Genomic DNA, 19120 nt, shown 5'->3' with positions numbered 1-19120 from the left:
TTGAGGTGTGTGTGTATATAATTGTTAGATGCATGTATAGAAATAAAACAGTCTTTGCTCTTCCCTTTTGTACCTCCTCAAGACATGTAATCTACAAAGCAGGAGAATTGCATGATAAAATGTGCCAGAGTGGAATGCATAATTATTCCAGAGGAGGGTAAGTCAGTTCAGAACTTGTACTAACATTCTTAAGGGCAGCAGGAGTCTTCTTGCCATGAAATTACATCAGCTCTCTATGGCCCAGAGTCAATGCACATGCTTTCCCTTTCTAGTAAAAAAAAGGTGTGAAAAATGCTAATGTCTTCAAAAATGTACTGTAGAACAAAGCTGAGTAAACGAATATATATTATAGCGTGGTGTTCACCTGTAAGTGAACTTGAGTTTAAGGGGAGAAGAGATTGAGACATTGTACTTTTAAAACAACCATTTCACTTTTTAAATAGATTAAGTCATGACTTGCAAACAGACAAAAAACATCTAAATAAGAAAAAGAATGCTTCCTTGATCCTAGTTCAGAGACATTCCCATAACAGGTGGGGCAGAGGCCTTTAAATTACAGGTCTCCATATACCCGAATTTGTTACAATTCCATCAAGCAATGAGACAGGACATTTTTACAGTAAATAGCAGTGGATGCAGCTAGCAACACCCATTTTCACGATTGTTAAAAGATGAATATTTGGTTGGGATTGTGTAGTAACAATATCAGAGTTAGAATCTGTTCTATGTGGAAACACTACCCAGTTTCCTGGAAGTCTCAAGATGCAGCATACAGCACTTACTGCTAACTAATGTACTTAAATTGTCACCAAGACAAACAGTTAACTAACAGAGCTCAGCACAGTTCTGATTTACCCTCATTTCTATGTAGTAATTAGGCCTGGTTCAGCTAGTGGATAGGGAGTGACTAACTTCCATTTCCCCATGAGGAGAGGGGAGGAAAGGAGCATTTCCTTTTTCTTAAGCTAGAATATATGGCACTTACAGCTGTTTGGTGGATCTATTGTGCGAGACAAATCGTACATAGACTGCAAACTGATATGGCACCTTGGCAGCAGAATTTCTTTGCTCACTAAATTCTAGTGGCAGTCTCTTTAGTAGCACACCATGTTTCTTACTGCGTGAGGCCAGTGGAGTATGCGGTCTCAAGCTATGCATGACTGAAGAAAAAAAAAGTGTATGTGGGGAAAACATGCCTAAAGATATATCCATGCTTATGACACTATTGTTAATGCAGGTTGCAAAGAAAGAAAAATGTGCAAAAAGCAGAGACTACAGGAGTTTGGCTTGAACCAGCCAAAACTATGAAGTATTCAGTGATGATAGATATAGTCAGGATAGTGATCTACTGTTTAAAGGGCCCATCTGGAAGATTTACATAATCATCAGTTGGAGAGATCTGTACAGTAGATCTCCAGTTAAAGCACACTTGGCAAGTGAGGTGTTAGCTTATGGCATTCTGCACTTAGTGAAAGGATGCTTTGCCTCCTCTTCTTTCTTTCTACGTTAAAACTCCTCCTAACTTTAGGGGAAAAGATGTATTGTGAGTGAAGCTGTGAGCTGCTCACGTTTTATTACAGTGGGTGGGAATGAAATAAATGTATTCTTCTCTCACATTGACATCTTCTGATTGTCTGCAAAATTTTTGCCCAATAGCTCCAGTTCCCACAAACAACATTTCAGGAGACTTAAATGGCAGAATTTTACATGAAATACCTGAGGGGTAGGGGAAAAGAAACAGCAGCTTATCCTGTTTTTCCTTAACAGCAGAACTACTAAAAATCCAACATCCGTGGACCATGTTAATTCTTTGGGTGATCATCTTCACTGTTCTGAGTTACAGTAAAATCAAACCCACACTTTAAGTTTTGCTACAGCCTCAGGAGGGCACATGGTGTGCTACTGAAGCACAGCTCTTGTTAATTTTATTTTTGTATATCTGAAGTCCTGTCTAGCATTTCTTCAGTACTGCAGTAATTCTGTAACTGACGGAGCAGATCTAGCTAACTGTATAGTTTTAAAGTGCCTGTACTAGATCATCTCTTAAAAATGGTTGTCACTCAAACATTTTTATCAGACTTTGGAGAAGTAGCTCCAAAACGGTTAAGTACCAGCCCATATGCACTGCTTCTTCCTTTTCTTTTTGTTTCTCATCTGGATAGACAAAAGTTCTTTTGTATTGCCTGTCTAGGTGCTTTTAAAATCTACTTCATCTTTTACCAAAATTTCATTCTTGGATAAGAAAGCACGAGAAGAATATGAACAGTCAGCTTTCATTTTTTTATTGCTTACTGTAGCTCTCTTCATGGTGTTAAGAAGCATAGATCAGTGCAAGGCAATAATAACAATTCAAAATCTTGCCTTTAAACAAAAATTCAGCTACTCTTCAGAGCTTATAAATCCTTAAAGCAGAATTTGGCTGATTGGGATTGGTCAGAAGAACAGGCACATGTAAGTAAAGTAGAAATGGTAAGGAGGAGAGACAAATGCTAACAAAAACCCTGTGTAAAGAGTTAAGCTCCCAATTAATCCATTCTTGGTCTTGTCAGGTTAGCTTACATTTTACCCTGTTTCTGTTACCCTGTTACCATCCATCACTTTTATAGAACAAAGATTTAGCCGTAAAGCCAGGTACCTTCTCCTCCATAATATATACCCTGTACTGGGAAACTTAAATGTCAGGTAATGTGAAGTGGATCAATTTTTAAACACCACACCCGCCCTTGGAAGTCCTGAGCAATGCCACTGCTAAAAGAAGTCAAAACTCCAGTCCCAGTAAAAAAATGCAAAGCCTGCCTTTTTTTTTTTTTTTGAGTTGGTCCTTTTTCTAATTCTTTGTAACATAATCTGCGGGCAAAAAAAACGTATCTTTTTTACTCCATCTTAAAGTGAAACAGAGGGATAGTCTTTCTGTTATTCTTCTTGGCTTATTTTAAATTTAAAGAACTCACTTGATACTCTAGACATTATTTGAACTTTTTCTCTTTTTAAAAAAGTTAAATTTTATTTGCATTCTTTCTTGAATTGATTTTTGAGCTGCAAGAATCTAACTACAGATGAGCAAATCAATGTTTCATGAAACAATGTAAACTGTCATCTTGAGGTGGAATATTCTTCCTTAGAAAATGAGGAGGAATTAGAGGAAATGAGGAAAACAGGATTTTGCAAATTTGGCTGCTTATTTACATGACTGAATATGCATTTGGAAAACTAATTACTAATTTTAGGTACCTATTTTGAAAATTCTGATACGAGATTTTAAATACATCTTAAAAAAAAAAAGAAAAAAAATGGCTTGTTTAGAAATGTATGTCTAATAAAAAGCATTTCCATGTTGGAGACACGTATTGTCATTCAGAACTTAAATTCATTTGTGTTGGCACATGTGACAGTTTAGATCATCTTTCTTAAATTACTCTGAGTCAATAATCACTTCTAGTTATTTTTGGTATGGAAAAATAAACTCTACTAATGATCAAAATTTGCAAATGTTTTTTTGTTTGCAGCACTGTCTTGCTAGACAGCTGTATTTTGCCAGGGGAAGAAGAAAGGCAGAGCTCAGTTAAGTTGCCTCTTACTCCATGCCTGAATGATTACAAAGGGCAAGATAGCTGAGTGCCCAGAAATGGGAGGAAACTCAGTCCCAAACATTGGCAACTAGTGCCATTTTAAATCACCTTTGTATATCCTGCCTAGCTTCCAACTGCCGTTTTAGTATAGCCCAGGTCTCCCACAGATCCTGTATCATACCTGCCAACCCCTGTATGGCCATCTTGGTTACCAAGATAGGCATCATGTTATCAGACCTAAAAATGCACTAGATAGATAGCTGTGTTGGACTTATTCAGCCACCTGCATCCTAACCAGCCTCACTGGAAGCTGCTGTTGATGGACAACTTGCTAGGAAATTTATTTGTAGTATTCAACCAAATACTGTCAACGACCATATCAACGCACAGACAATATGCACTGACTTTTTCAGTTTTGTAAACAGGAGCTTTATTGTATGTGATCTGTTCATTGAGACAACATTGGCTCAGAGAAGTGACTTTGTACTTGTGGAGCAGGAAGTATACAAAGTACACACAATATTTATGAAGTACCTCAGTACTATTTTGACTAATTTTTACTGGAGAGCTAGTGGTTGTTTCAAAGCTAGATTAGTCACTTTGTCCATAATTATAATCTCTTGAAATCTGCTTCAGCATTTTGAATTGGCTTCAGGCCTAATGGTCAGAAAATGGCTCCATCTCAATCTTAAGACTAAACTTGATTAGTTGTTGTGTAGATTTCATATTATCCTGATTTATAAGTGAAAGATGAAAAAAAGATGGAGTGCTGTATATGGAAACCTGTGGCATCATAAGCTGCATCTCCATGGAAAAGGTGCAAATGAAGTAGAGACCTTATGTTCCTAGGCTAATGTTCATAAGGGTGAGCAACCACAGATGCTCAGATTATTTCTGTGTTACCATTTATGCAACCCTAGATAGCATTCTATTGGATAACTGGGTATTTAGAGCTGCACATGAATTCAAAGCACCATCTGTTTAATGAAGTAAGACAAAACGGACAATAAATGTTTGAATAGGCTTTTTATAAAAACTCTTTTTCTGATTAGTATTTTGGAGATGTGTTATAGATTGCTTAAAAATATCTTAACCATGAAACACTGCATAAGGAACATAAGCATGCATCAGCTTGCATGTGACACGCTTTAGCACGCTTGGAGGTATAAAGAAGTTTTGGCATTGTGGAGAGGCAATGTGTTATGTACATTGTGTGGGAGGATACACCATGCAGATTTGATTGCATCATCTTGCTTTCTTTTTTCTTTTCTTTTTTCTTTTTTTTGTTCCAGATGGTAAAACAAAGACTGTAGTGAAACCCGTTTTCTCCCAGGAAGAGGTGGGAGGGAATTTTATATGAGCGAGAAACTTTGCCTCAAGTCGAAATCTGGGGGACTAATGAACTACCTGTAATTCACATTGTACTAAATATTGCTGAAACTAGGCATGTACTAATCATGAACCATGCCAAACTATGCATAATTACTATGCTTTCTCTGTAGCAGTAATTAATTTGCGTTAGCAACTTTGATTAATCTTTCTAATCTAAAAGTAAAGCGCTTCTCAGACATGAAAGGCTCTATAACTGCTCAAGGTTGTTATTGCAGCCCAGTGAAGAGTGCTTCAATCCAGTGGGGGGCAGGAGGGGGACAAAACTTTAAAAAATCCAAGTATAGCTGATATTTATGAACTAATAAAAACTATTAACGGTTAAAGCATTCTGTTTTGCCACAGAATTCATCGTCTAAACTACAGGCTTTTGTACACAATACATTCCTCCTCAAAGAAAAGAGAATTGTCATTAATTCACTAAGAGGGCTTCTCTGAGGGCTGTTCCACAAAGATGAGGGTTATATGCCAAACAGGGAGACTGAGATTCCATCCTATAGAGGGCAATGCTATGTATTTAACATTTGTAATGTTGCAGTGCAAACTTACCCATAAATTCATTTTCGTCTTAATCTAGAGGAAAGCATCGTTCTAGGCATGACTGTTCAACTACGATATTGAGTCAGTCCTCACTGTCAGTCCAAAAAGGGTGTCAGTTGTGTTGCTTGTGAGTGATTTGGACATGTCTGCTTTTCAGGAAATATATATGCTAAGATCATCAACTTAGACTATGTTGACAAACAGAGAGCTATCAGATGCTAATGTGCAAACTGAATTCTGGCATCACTGGAGATTAAAGTTTCCATACTTCATTGCCAACCTCCTGGCCCAAGCCAGGTTCTTCACCCAAAGGAATCCAAAACTGCTGAAAGGGCTTATGTCATCAAATGGTGATTGTGATTTACCTAGACGTCATAAACTATCAATCAGATTTACAAGAAGTAAAATTTCTGAAGCAAATAGATGTGTCTCTACAAACCCATTACAAATCCCATAGGGTTTTTAAGTTAACGTTGTGTTGCTCGTTTTCTCCCTCAGACATGCTAATATTACAGGTATTTTTTCTTGTTTCCCCTGTTAGCACTGTTTCCTGGCAAGGAATACTGCGGCATGTAATTCATGATAGGCAGAACGACATGATAATCATTTGGAAATGGGTAGTCTAGAGATTACTAATGAACTTCAGTTTGATTTAGATAATTTTTAAAAAAATGCTGCTATTACCTCAAAGTCAGGGATCAATTCCGTTTTTGCAAGTTAGAGAAATATTTTTAAAATACATAACTTACTAGAAAATGTAAATGTGACTCCTAGAATTTATAATTTTTCATGATCCTGATTCAAAAAGGGAATTATTTGTGATAGTTTATTTTCTTACAGTTGTGGTTGTGTCCAATTATTTTACAATCATAAAGCTACCCTTTTGATATCAGTCAAAATAGACAATATATATTGATGTTGAAACAAGCTTTGTAGAAGACATTTTTTTAAATCAGGCATGGGACTTTACATTTATTAGAAGGCGTTCACAAAAATAAGGTAACATCATGCATATTCTTTGCAACTAAACCCAGTTATGGTTACAATTTGGAAATAAATTTAAATAGACATATGGAGATACAGTAGTACATATACACTCTATTTATGACATTAAGTTAGTGTACTGATAACTCTCAGCAATACATCAGAAGTCTACAACCAGCTGATGGAAAGATTGTATAAGGAGGAAGAAACTGCTTCAATTTCTCACGTTATTTATGTGGCTTGACAAGAATGTCAGTGTGAATTGCCTCCTAAATTTGGGAGGCAAGAACAAGTCAAGACTATACTTTTGCAGTACAAAACATTTACACACAAAATACACATGCATTGCAATGCATTGGAAATGGGTAAAGCAAGGAGAAACCCATTACTCAATGCTTTATTAACACAATTCTACAAAGGAGTCTCAAATAGGATTATATAGTCCAGTCACAGTAAGGCCACAATATTACAATGGATAAGGACCTTAGAATTCGGCATTCTGTGTTAGTAATAGAACCCTTCCTTCTTTACAGATTTTTATACATGTTCCTGAATGGTATCTCATCAAAGTCCTTCTTCTATTTCTTTTTTTTTTGTAAGTTTAACATATTGCTTAATACAACAGATAGCACAGTAGAGAAGGGTACTGTCACAGGGAAAACAAAACCTATATAACATTCACATAGTTTTCAGACTATATGCTAGGTGCATTTAGATGAAGCTGGCTAATCAGAAAAAAGACTAGCAAAGGACTTCCTCAAGTTTCGAATAGTTTCAGCTTTTGCTTCATCTTCATTCACAGATGACCGGAAGAAGGATGATTCTGTGAAACTGAAGGCATTTGTCAAAGACTGCGACTTGCTGCAAGACAAAAATGCAACATGTTTTGTATGGTCATATTGTCTACCAGCTTCCATCCACATATAACTTGTATAAATTATGAGAAAAGGAAAAATGTCCATGAGATATAGACAGTTTGCATGTGAACAAAATGGGCATTCAACACAAGCAATATAGTTAGATGTAGCATACAGAGCTGCTGCAATATAGCACATTCCTTCTGTACTTTGATTTGAGAAGTAGGATAATCTTTTTCTTTAGCCAACACACTGTTTTTTTTACAGATCTGAAAGATTGTATTCCAGGAAATTGGATGATGTAAATTAGAACTTAAGGAAAAAGTGGGCCTGCCTGCTAAATCTAAATCACCACCCAACACAGGATGATTAATCATTGTGTTCATTAAAGCTGCAAACAGTTACGCACAAAGAAAAATTTGGTATATTAGCAAGAGTTTGAAGAATGAATCCTAAAGTTGTCATGTGCTCTCTCTCTGTATATGTATTGGACATTTGATCCTTAATGGAGGCTTAATGATACTTTATAGCTTTAAAAAAATCCCCAAATGAGATATAATTTTTCTTGTCTATAAGCAGTTAGTCTAGCAATGCTATTCTGTTTTTAGTGCTATCATGTAACTACGGTATAAGTCTCTGTAAGCGTGAATAAAATAACATACAAAATGGAAAATGTCTGAAGTTTAAAACTTTATCTCATGACTTGTCAGATAAAATAATATTTAAAAAGTAGGCTTGAATTTAAACAGAAAACATTAATGAGTTATGATCTTTTTACAAAGATATCCATGCATTAGTAAAACTAGTTAACTGATTTCATTTTTATCTCAGTACAATAACAGGATTTCAGTTTTGGCTATAGTAAAACTGAAACACTTTTCTTATTCAGATTGTCTTATACTCTTCATGGTTTGCAACTCCTCTACCTCTAAACTAATAATGTACAGCAAACAGTGCTCCGGGCGTTTTAGGTTTTTCATAAATTATAGTTGTGTTAATGAGAATAGACTGATAAATGTTTGTTTGTACTCACTGAAAGAGGGAGGGTGGGAAGCAGCACTTGACTTGATTAGTAACACAATAAGTAGCCTAATTAAATATTTATTCACAGATTAATAACATGTACATACAGGTTAGGCAACAGCATGTGGGTGAATACAAAGCATACACATGCAAATAGATGGAGTTAATCCTACAGGCAGGAGATCTGAGTCTTGGTGTGGACCTAAAACTGCTTCCTGAAAGTTAGAAAAACTACTCTTATTACGCTTGTATCTTAAAATTTTTAATTTCTCCTTTTTTATTTTATTTTTAAATAGGGACTATTCTCTTCCATTTGAAGAAGAGAAAAATGAAACTAGATTTGAACAAGGAACTAAAGGAAAAGGAGAAAGCTGGGAAACAGTATGTGGTACAGTTCTTCTGTGCCTGTTCTTAACCGTTTTTCTTAAACGTCAGAAGTTCACAAGTTAAGTTTCAAACTATAAACTCGTTTCCATCTTGCTTAGGAAACCCGACCTCCCTGTTCTCTACATATACTTAAATAATGGATGAATTAATTTGAATTTTATGATTATAAAATAGAATAAAGAAATATACTGTCTTAAGAAGGCAAGGAAAATATTGTCATCTTTGCATATTGTCACCTAACACATCTTTTCCACTGAATTGTGCTCAGGTGAGAACTCAGAATTGGTTCACACTAGTATTAGCATATGAGTGCGTGGAAAAAGGGGATCTGTGTTACTTGGATAAAACAAAGACTACATGCCAGTCTTTGTGCTTACCAAAATAAGTAGAATGTGTCTGTGACTCTACCGGCAATAGCGTGTGTCAGGATTGCTATGTTGAAAGACAGCAAATCATTGCCATTCCCTTCCCTGTATTTTCTGTTCACTGCGTTTGAGCTGTGAGAGAGGACATAGCTATGGATCCTTTCCATATTCTTTACTGTAGCACGCAGCTGGCTAGATACAGCAACACTAGCACGCTGTGCATTAAGGAATCTTCCAGTAGTGAGAGAACCTCAGGCAGTTTTCTGTGCGAGTCCTGCAGTCTTCTCTGGAAGGGGCCTGTGTGAATTGCTTGTGCTGTACAGCCAGTAGCAGTGTGTAACCATGAGCAAAGTGTGGCTGTAAAGAAACGCAGTTTGGCAGCCACTGTCTAGCATGTTCATTTGGATTGTTTCTGAGATAGGCCTTTTGAAACTGGAATCTGTTGTCTGAGTGACTGCAAGGTTAAAAGTTTAAATAGATAAGACTTCCTCTCTTCTGTGTAGGCTTACAGCACACCCAGACCATGAGTCAGTGACAATAAAAAGGAGAAAAATACGAGAAAGATGATGAGTTTTCAGACCTAGTTGGGGCAGAAATTATACAACTAATAAATGAAGTTTTGTGTAGTGCTTAGGATATAACTAATGGTACTGTCTTACTAATCATAAACAGAGAATAAGCTTTTTGAAATGTTTTAACCTCATTTTAGACTTGGGAACATACGTACACATTTTTCTGAATATTAGACCAACTCCCAAATTACACTTATGACAACAAAATCTGTGTTATGAGGAGAAAAGAAAATGGATAAAGCAAATCTTACTTAAGTTGTGGGTGAGACTGAGGCTTCTGTTGTGGAGCAGGCTGTGGAGCTGGCTGTGGAGCAGGCTGTTGAGCAGGCTGAGGCTGTGGCTGCGGCTGTGGCTCTGCTTCCTTTGCTAATCTGGTGCTGGAAGGACCTTGAGCCTGGGGACGCGGTTGCTGAGTTGTAGGTCCAGGTGGACGCTGTGGCTGGGAAGTTGAGGGCTTTGCTGACTGCCCAGGAGGGTACATGCGCTGTGGCTGCAATGGCTCCTGGCTTTGTGATTGCATTCCTTGGGGTTGCACTGGGCCCCCTAGGTTCAGTACAAGAAAAACTTCATAATGTTATAGTATCAAAGAATTCTTACTAGATTTCATATCCAACACTTTAAAATAATCCTTGAATGTGATTAATTCTACTTTTGAGGCAAAATTCTATTACTATGGACTGCAGTTTCAGGTAGTCAATACTACTAATCACAGCTGGTACATTAGTAACTTGCTTGGAGCCCCTATGATTCATCCTTAAAATTGGTAAGAAGTACGAAATTTATCCCAGCAGTAGCGGTACTGACTTCAAATCAAATCAATGGAGTTACACCTAGTATAATTTTGGCCCAGCTAAAGAAGAGGCTGTGAGATAATTGAATATACCAGTAACATCTATTTCAGCAATACAGCTATTTTCTGTGAAGTTATTGCAGTTTTGTTCCTCCAAAGTTTTAAAATTATTTCTGTAATATTCCTCTTAGATTCACTCTTATAGCAGTAAAACAACTTTATACTGAAATATTCCAGCTAATTTAAAGTCTTTTGATAACTTATTTAACCCCTTAGTGAAATATGTCAAGAGCATTACAAAAAACACAAGAAAGTCGTTACTAATTCTTTACCAAGGAGATCTTTCCACTGAGAAGGAAGTATACTGGCAAAATACTGTATCAAGTGTGAAACTACAATGTGTAGTAGAGACTTAAGTTGTGAAATCCATGGCTGAAAGATGCTACATCATCATACAGGGGTTTTTTTTCTGCTTTCTGACTGAAATAGTGCTGTGTCAGAGATCAGTGGGCATGCTGCTTTTATCTCATCAGATGTTTGAACGTGGTTTTCTGGGCTGATAGTTGCTATAACTGAATCTTTATTCTTGCATGTGACAAGGCACACGGGACATCTGGGTTAAAGGGAAGGAAGGACAGGACGAAATTCTAAGCAATTTGTATAATGTTTCAGTCAGGGTAAGAGCTTCGCTGAACAGTAAATATTATAGAAGACAACTGAGCTAGATGTTCTGAACATTTGGGAATTTTTAGTCTTACACAGATATTTAGTGCAAGTAAAAGACTATCTATTCAGGTCTGTAAAAGAAAACCTTCATATCTGGAAGTACTGTTGCAATACAGGGTTTTTTTTTTTTAAATTGCTATTATAGTCCGCTTTCTACTTACTATATGAGATTCCAGTGTATGTGTCTGAGAACAGCATGTATTAATGCTTCAATAAGTTTTAATACAGTTGTAGCAGTGTGTTGTGGTGTAGAAAGATAAATAGCACGTACTGTATGTTAAGGAATGTGCCTTCATTGTTTATTAATTTGAACCACTTTTGTAGGAAATATTTGAAGGTGATAACATGGTCTTGCAACATCTTAATAAGGATCGTTTTCTTATTAGTCTCCTTTCACTCAATATTGAAAAACAGAAAGGTTTCTTTCCCCCACTTGTACATACAGGCTTGAATGCCAGAAACTTTACACTGAAGACAGATATAACTTTCTTTTATTGCACATTAAGCTGTACAAGATATTTCACATAAAAGATATACTGCTGTCACACTTCCAGCATTTGCTCACTTTCTTGCAGCTGGGTTGTACAAAAGGCAACAATCATGAAAGAAACTTTTACCAAAAATAACTCAACAAAACTGAACATTAAGCCTACACTGTAAAACATCTGTTCCCTGTTACCCACAATATTGCACCTAAGCATGCTTACATGCAGAGAGACATTTTGGCTTGCTTCTTGTCTGTGGTATGTAGTAATAGTGTGTGCCCTTGTAAATCCTTTACAGTCAACAAGCTGAAATCCTATCTGAAACACCCATCTCTTCTTTGCACACACAACTCACAAATGTCGTGTGAAAAGCACTTGTGAATACTTGTACTACTACATGCAAAAAAATACCAACTGCTTTAAATAAAATCAATCATCAGATTCATTTCTTCACCCCAGGGCAGTATGGTTTATTCACTTTTATGGTGTCTGGAGGTAAGGATTTGTGAACCTGATTCTAAGTGGAATTTTCTTAATATAGAACAAAATAGCCAATGCCATCATTGCAATGACCACTGACCCAGACAAATGCTGATCACTAAAGCAAAATATTCATGTAATTTACTGATAGGTAGTAAACAGTAGCACTTACCACAAACATTTAAATAGCTAATAATGCATACCTTAATTCTCATCTTACCAGCCAGCTTGTACAAATAAAAGAAACACTAAGAATGATGATTCTCACTGATAATTTTTTCCAGTGTTTGTAGGGAAAACAGAAGTAGAACATAAGGCTGTTTTCCCTTTAAACAAAATTGTTTGCACTAAACTAATGGCCACTACTCATCTTTGTACATATTCAAGATTAAAATTATAGTTTTGTGGCTCACTTGCAACTAAGCTTTATGGTATGCTAGCAGTCTGTAGCTTGTGATTGTAGGCTAGATTTCTCACAACAGATTAACTGCCTGCCTGTGTATTTCTCGTAATATTACATTATAAATTGGTTAATGCAAAAATCACAAATAATTTACCTACAGAAAATCTAGCAGTTGTCAGGCATCTCAAGTCTTTTTGCATGTTTGAGTTCAAGAAATTATTATAAACCCTATTTATGTGGATAACTCTGGGACTGAATTTTCTTTATAGCTATCTGGATACTTCTAGGTTTAAAATAGTAGACCTGAGTTGGCAAAGAAAACCGCTGACATTTTTGTCTCGCATTCTAATCAAAGGGCAACATCCCTAGCTGGTTAAAGGTACCTTGGTCTACCATCTCCTAACATCTCAGTATTTGAAAAAAATGAGCTCTTACAGGAAGTTTAACAGTCCTTGAGGTACTTCTCACCAAATCACCTGGGATTTAACTCTTAGGTAAGTATAAGATTTTTGAAAGTATTTGCATTAGTTTTCATTAAAAATCTCCATAGATTACTAATTCAGAATGACAACAAAAGGTACTACTTAATTGAAATAGGATACATTAAATACTCACACTTTCACTGAGATATTGCACATAGGTGGCCCATTTACATAGCTTTGTAGCTAATAATTTAATGCAGAATTACTAAAAATATGAATACCAGTATGTAAAATAGAAGATATTTTAAATATTCCTTGGGAAGAACTGTATATTATGGAGTCACTGAAATATTAGACTTCCACTTGCTTATAAGTAAAACTCAAATGTTAACAAACTTTATAAAATTATAAATAAAAAGCCTCACTAGCAAATTCTAATCTAGACTTTTAAAAATATATCTGGATCACCTACCTATTAGTCATGCACACACAAAAAAATAAAGGCTATGAGTACAGTGTGCACACACTCACAGAGTAAGCAAAAGTATTTAGATTTGAACCTTGGTGGTATTTTACTTAACGATATATAATACTCAAAAAATACTGTCTAACCATCCATAATGTACAGTTGCACTGGGCTCTAAAGAGGCACATTCTTTGTACACTGTTGACAACAGCCCTGAAATCACAAATTTTACAGAGAAAGGTAGGTAAGCATTACACGCACAGACATGAACAAGTAAACAACCAGACGGTATAGTTGACACTGCATAGAAAAAACACAGTCCAGGTCAGCACTGAAACAATGCAAAAATTGAACAAAACTGGTATGTTTGCTTTTAAGATTGTGTGTTTGTTTCTTTTCTTTTTTCATTTTTGTTTTAACCCTTGCTTTTAGTCTCAATTATCTAAGTAGCCTGGACTTGTTTTGGTCCTACTGCAACGCCATTACAGTCGAGAATGTACTGTAAACAACCTTGAGGTGGTGGTCGCTGAGGTGGGATTTTGTTTGGCTCTGGCTCCTTTAGTGATCCACTCTGGAAAACACATTTGAAAACAGAAGAGAAAAAAAATTAGAGTAGCTTAGTTCCAACTTTCCACTAATTTGTCTTTATTTTCATTAGAAATCTCTTTATTGGTTGGGGCTGAACATATACGTTTAATTTATTCCAGATAACATTTTCTAATTTAGTTGCTGTCTGATATGATATATGAATCCTGGACTAATCCAAAGCTGAGTTCTTAAAAAAAATTGTTTTCCCTTTGCAACATGTGATCATGATACAAGGAGTGCCTTCTCAAATCTTACCTCTATTTGTGTATGGTCTTTCTCCTTCAGTTCCTACCACCTTGAACGACTTTTCTGTATCTCATTGCTTCTCATCTCTTTTTTAGGATAGACTGAATAGAAAATGGACTTCAACAGATACCTTTGTGTAATTTAAGAAATAATGTATTTTTAATTACATTCGCTTGTATCTGGAAGCACTAGCACAGCAGGATTTTTTGCCAGTGGTAGTTTCACTTTGATTTGCTGACTGTAAATGGGAAGGGAGATGGACTACTCTAAGTTAGCTGTTTTGCTAAGCAAAATGAAAGAAGGAAGCAAAAACCACAGACAAATAATAAAAATAATTGAAATTACTTCATGCTATTCCATCTGACATGTTATTAGAAACACATGTAATACTTAACTTTTCAAAACAGGAGATTTATTTGGCAGTATCCTTTTCAAATGTATACTTGTCGAGAGGAAAAGATGGGCCTGAACCAAAACCTTGGAGCAGAACACCCTCTGGGAACATTAGTATTTGAATCCAAACTTTGTCTTAGCACCATCTCTAATATTTTGAAAAGTGAAATATGTTAAATCATTGGACATAATAGCTCGGGTTTTTTTAAGGATCCAGAAATTAAATTGCCATCTGTCAAGAGGGAAAAATCCCAGAATGTATTAAATAGTAAATGTAAAATTAATTAAACATGTTTCTTGCAAAGCTTACTGTTTTTTTCTCATAGATTTGTATTTGATCTTAGAACTACAGAAACAAATCCTACTCATAGTGATGTGAATTCCTGCACAGCAATCTAGAAGTTACACTTTTTAAATGTTACAGGACAACACTCTATCATATGCAGCTGTTGCAAATTGCTTTGTCTGCTTTAGCTACATAAATAAAAGGACATAGGATAAGTCCAAAATTCTGTTATTCAGAGTTACCAACCTAAAAATGATACATACAAAATGAATGAGGCAAAATCTGATCCTTATATTAACTGACCCAGTTACACAGTTCTCGGTAAGCATCATTGTAAGGATAGCAATATGCAGAAGAGAATTTCGTAAGGAAAGACACAGCCACCAGAAAATATTAAACAGCTTTAGTGTGGGTTAAAGTCTTCTGTTTTGTTTCTCTCCTTCCTCTAATTTTCTGAGCCACATGTAAAAGCTGACATTCTATCCTATGCATGTTTCAGTAACGTTAAGTATTTGTTTTATCCACTCCATATAACGCGTTGGAGCTCACTGAAACAATATGCATTTACATCAGTAACTCCTTGGATACTGGGGAAATTAGCCCAGAGTGGAAAGCTTGAAAAGTTGCCCTAGAGGAGCTAACTCCTTTCATATTCTAGTACCATTGTTCTGATGCACCTGGCACCTTCCTCTGTACGCCTTCAGGGCATTTGGGTGCTCTGTATTACCGAGAGCCTGTGTTTCCTTTGTCCTTTGGTGGTGTAGTGTGACCCACGGAGCGTGCCCTTAAAGGGAAAGGATAAGTACCTGGGCTTAAGGACCTCCAAGAGTTTCTTTCTGGAGGACCAAACAGATCATGTGACTTTTGTTACAAAAGCATGCATAACGTTTTTTAAGGAACATTACTACGATTACCATGCGATAGACTTCCTAGCTTTACAAAGGGCCATAAACCAATCTGTATGGTTCTCTGCAGTGGCAGACAATGACTAAGGAGGATATGAGCGTTGCTATTTTTCTACTAAAACAGAAGTAAGAGATTATGTAGGTAAAACTCATCTTTTATTTAGAAACTGAAAACACAGGCTGGAAATTTAAATTAACATCTACTTTAATGTTAAAACAACATCTGCAGGGCCTCTGTCTCCTCCATGCCTCGAGGCTGAAGCAAATCTGCTATTTGTTCTTGCACTGAAATGGTCTTGGGTTTTATCGCACACACCACCTGACTTGACGTGACAACATCAGTACTTATGCAATCTGCGTATCTCTCCATCTTACAAAGAAATTATTTTATCCTAAATTAAGCTTTCAATAAACCTTATAGAAGCTTGCTAATCCTTACCTCAACTGTTCTGAAAGTTTAGAGCCTTTGTGCATTTTCTGTTGAAGATGTATTTCCCCCTCTCTAGTCACTGACTGCAGCTGTCCTGATTTTACCACCCACACATCCTTTTTTTCACCAGGTATCACCTGGTGCTTCCAGGAACCTCACCCACACTCCAGGCCAATCACATGGGTATATTACTTTTGCTAATTAGCCAACCCACCCAGGCTGACCCAAAAAGACTAATTAGCATTACATTCCTAACTGAGAAATCTTACTCATGGTTCTTCAATGGTCTGTAGTAATCCAGTCCTTTTCAAGACTCTTTCAGACAGTCAGAAACCTTGGTACTTGATATTAAAGACAGGCTTTGAACCAGACTTGTTTGCTGTCCTGAGCCAAGGCGTTTAATAAAACCCAGGCTTCTTCTAGAACACCAGTTGTTGGCAAATCAACTACAGACTGCTACTTCTCACCTCTCCAAGGTGGTGTGCCAATGTAATTGGAAGAGCTGCTCACTCCTTATAGGCAACACAATCTCTCTGAACAGAGATGCTGGACTAGACCTGTCCTGCAGATGTATTCACCCCTCTTTTTTTTTTTTTTCTTTTTTGCTTTGTTGCCCAGACTAGAAGCTCACCCTCCTACCACTTTCTTTTAGTACAAACATGTTTTCCTGCACTGCAGTTCTGATCTACAAACTTGCCTATTGCTTAGTTCAAACACTGCAGGAATCAAGGATTAGAATACAGAATATATCACGGAAAAGGACCCTGAATGGATTCTTATTTGGACGCTCAGAGCTGAAGAGCAAAATTAGTAGTACAGAAGCTAGAAACTACAGTGTTTAGTATGGTTTAGGATTACCTAAGTGAGGTGTGGTAACTGCTGATGTAAGGAGCCCTTTTGGTTTTCATTTTATGGAACACAACTTTAATATCACATCCAAATTCCCCAAAGAGACGGGATTGCTGATGTTGGTAGTAACATTATATAGAACTGCTTATAGAATCTCTCCTGTTCAAAGGATATTTACTGTTTATATAACTATTCTACAAAAATACAACTTCACTTGTGGAAACCTCTAAGCCACATGAATGCTGCAAGTATACTATAGTGATTTCTCAACTTTAGGTATAATAATTGATGCTTTGGTTGCATAATGGTCTTTAAGAATATTGGCTAAGTTAATTATAGCCAGAGCAGAAAACCCACTACTTGTCTAGAAGATAGATGTCTCTAGATGTCTCTGTAGCACTTCCTTCCTTTCCACACTTACCTGAAACAGTCTCCTTAGAATTCTAGGGGTAGAACTAGAGGAAAGAACTGTTTGTTCTTCAAAGCATGTTGTATTAGAATTTGATCAGTGGTATTACTTCTTTTTCTGCCTTGTATATTTATATAAATACAGACTGGATTCATACATACTTGAATTTTGAAGTCTGAAGAATGTTGAAATGGGTGGGAGCAAAAGCAGCAACTTGGCAGGGAAATAGCCCTTGGGCAAAAGAGATGCTAAACTGAGTCCCAGCAAAAATTGATTTTGATTTGGCTGAGTTTGAAGATTTTGTGAACTACAGTTGGAGCATGTATAGTTGGTTTTGGGTTTTGTTTGGTTTTCTCTGTAATGCAATGATGGAAGCTTTTCATAGGTATTTCAATATTTGAAGGGAAAGCCATGTTTTTCAGGTCGAGAAGTAGAGGGATCCATTGAGAATTGCCAAAATACGAGCTGAGTTAGATCTCATGAAGGAAACAAGAACTTACTGTTAAGTAACAGGAGAACTAAGAAAAAGTTTGTTAAGCAGAAAGGTAATTTAGATAATTTAAGTAGGGTGTCAATACTAAATGAATGTTTGAAGTGTCCTAGATTATGATAAATACAGGAGCAAGGGCAAGAAGGCAGTTGGGATAAAAGCTAAAAATGAAATGGAGGTAAAAACCAAAGATCTTCCCGGGCTCATATTGGTCAGACCAGATATTCTTCATCTCGGAAATCAAAACCAGCTGACTCATGAAATACAGAATTCCATACCAGATATCTCTAACAACTGGAAATGTAGAAGTTACACTGGAGAAGGTTAAGCACTAATACTATAGGAATTATATTGTGAGTAAGGAAGTGACTACTGGGGAGATAGGCAGTTATTAAAGAAAAACTAATGGGAAGGATATAACTGGGATGTGGAACTCAAGTAGAATTTTCATTAATTAAACTGGCACAAAAAAGTAGGTGTGTGCTACTAAAACCTGTAGATGATACAGAGCTGGAAGACTACAGGACCAAAGTAGCCTAAAGAAAGAATGAAATTGATGAGTGGAGAAAAAAAAACCAAAAACCAAAAAAACCCCAGCAACTTAAATGCAATGTCCAAAGTCATTTATTTATGGACTAATAATATGCATCTGTTAAAAATGCAGAGCTCACTAACTGAAATCTAATGGGAAAGATTTGTGCAGTGAAAAAACCAAAATCTTATCATACAGTGAAGTATTTCCCGTAGGTGTTAGGCATGATGCTGTGTATCATTTACATCACCCCTGCTCAAGAAAGATGAATGTAAGCTGCTCAGGTGCAGAAAAGTGCTATTAAACTGAGCAGGCAGATGGAAGAGTCTGTACCTACAGCATTTGGAAGAACATGTCTTGCTTAGTTTAGCAAAATGAAGTCCTGGTTGCGGTACAGTTGCTTTTCATAAATATATTGTACCGGTAAAGAACTAGGCAGGAAACAAGCTAGACTGAAGGACAATGCGAACCAAGAAGAAATGGGTATAAACTGAATAAAACCAGGCTGGAAATAAGCACATATTGTATAGTTTA

At 36.5% G+C, this 19120-nt stretch overlaps 2 protein-coding genes across 9 annotated transcripts in view; one reads left to right on the top strand and one right to left on the bottom strand.

Annotated features, from left to right (window-relative positions):
- LOC148050178 (uncharacterized) overlaps nt 1-19120 on the top strand; it is a 78854-nt gene that overhangs the window by 24864 nt on the left and 34870 nt on the right. For 2 of the 8 annotated variants that reach the window (XR_015701525.1, XR_015701527.1), the window contains one exon: nt 7285-7988. The exons of the other annotated variants lie outside the window; for them this stretch is intronic. The gene's annotated coding sequence lies outside the window, so the exon portion shown is untranslated. Of the gene's footprint in view, nt 1-7284; nt 7989-19120 lie in introns of those variants that run through there. 8 annotated transcript variants of the gene reach the window in all.
- Nucleotides 4028-19120, bottom strand: part of SYN2 (synapsin II) — a 199275-nt gene continuing 184182 nt past the window's right edge. Inside the window, exons 11-13 of the mRNA XM_087744827.1 lie at nt 13969-14029; nt 9938-10229; nt 4028-7343 (exon numbers count right to left, since the gene is read on the bottom strand). Coding sequence (XP_087600953.1) covers nt 7208-7343; nt 9938-10229; nt 13969-14029 — 489 coding nt within the window. The 3' untranslated portion in view covers nt 4028-7207. The remainder of the gene's footprint in view (nt 7344-9937; nt 10230-13968; nt 14030-19120) is intronic.

Source organism: Nipponia nippon, unplaced genomic scaffold (genome assembly GCF_047370975.1).
Source record: "Nipponia nippon isolate SJK-2023a ecotype South Korea unplaced genomic scaffold, ASM4737097v1 scaffold_9, whole genome shotgun sequence".
Lineage (NCBI taxonomy): Eukaryota > Metazoa > Chordata > Aves > Pelecaniformes > Threskiornithidae > Nipponia > Nipponia nippon.
Note: the sequence above shows the minus strand (reverse complement) of the source record. Positions and strands in the feature narration are given on the sequence as shown.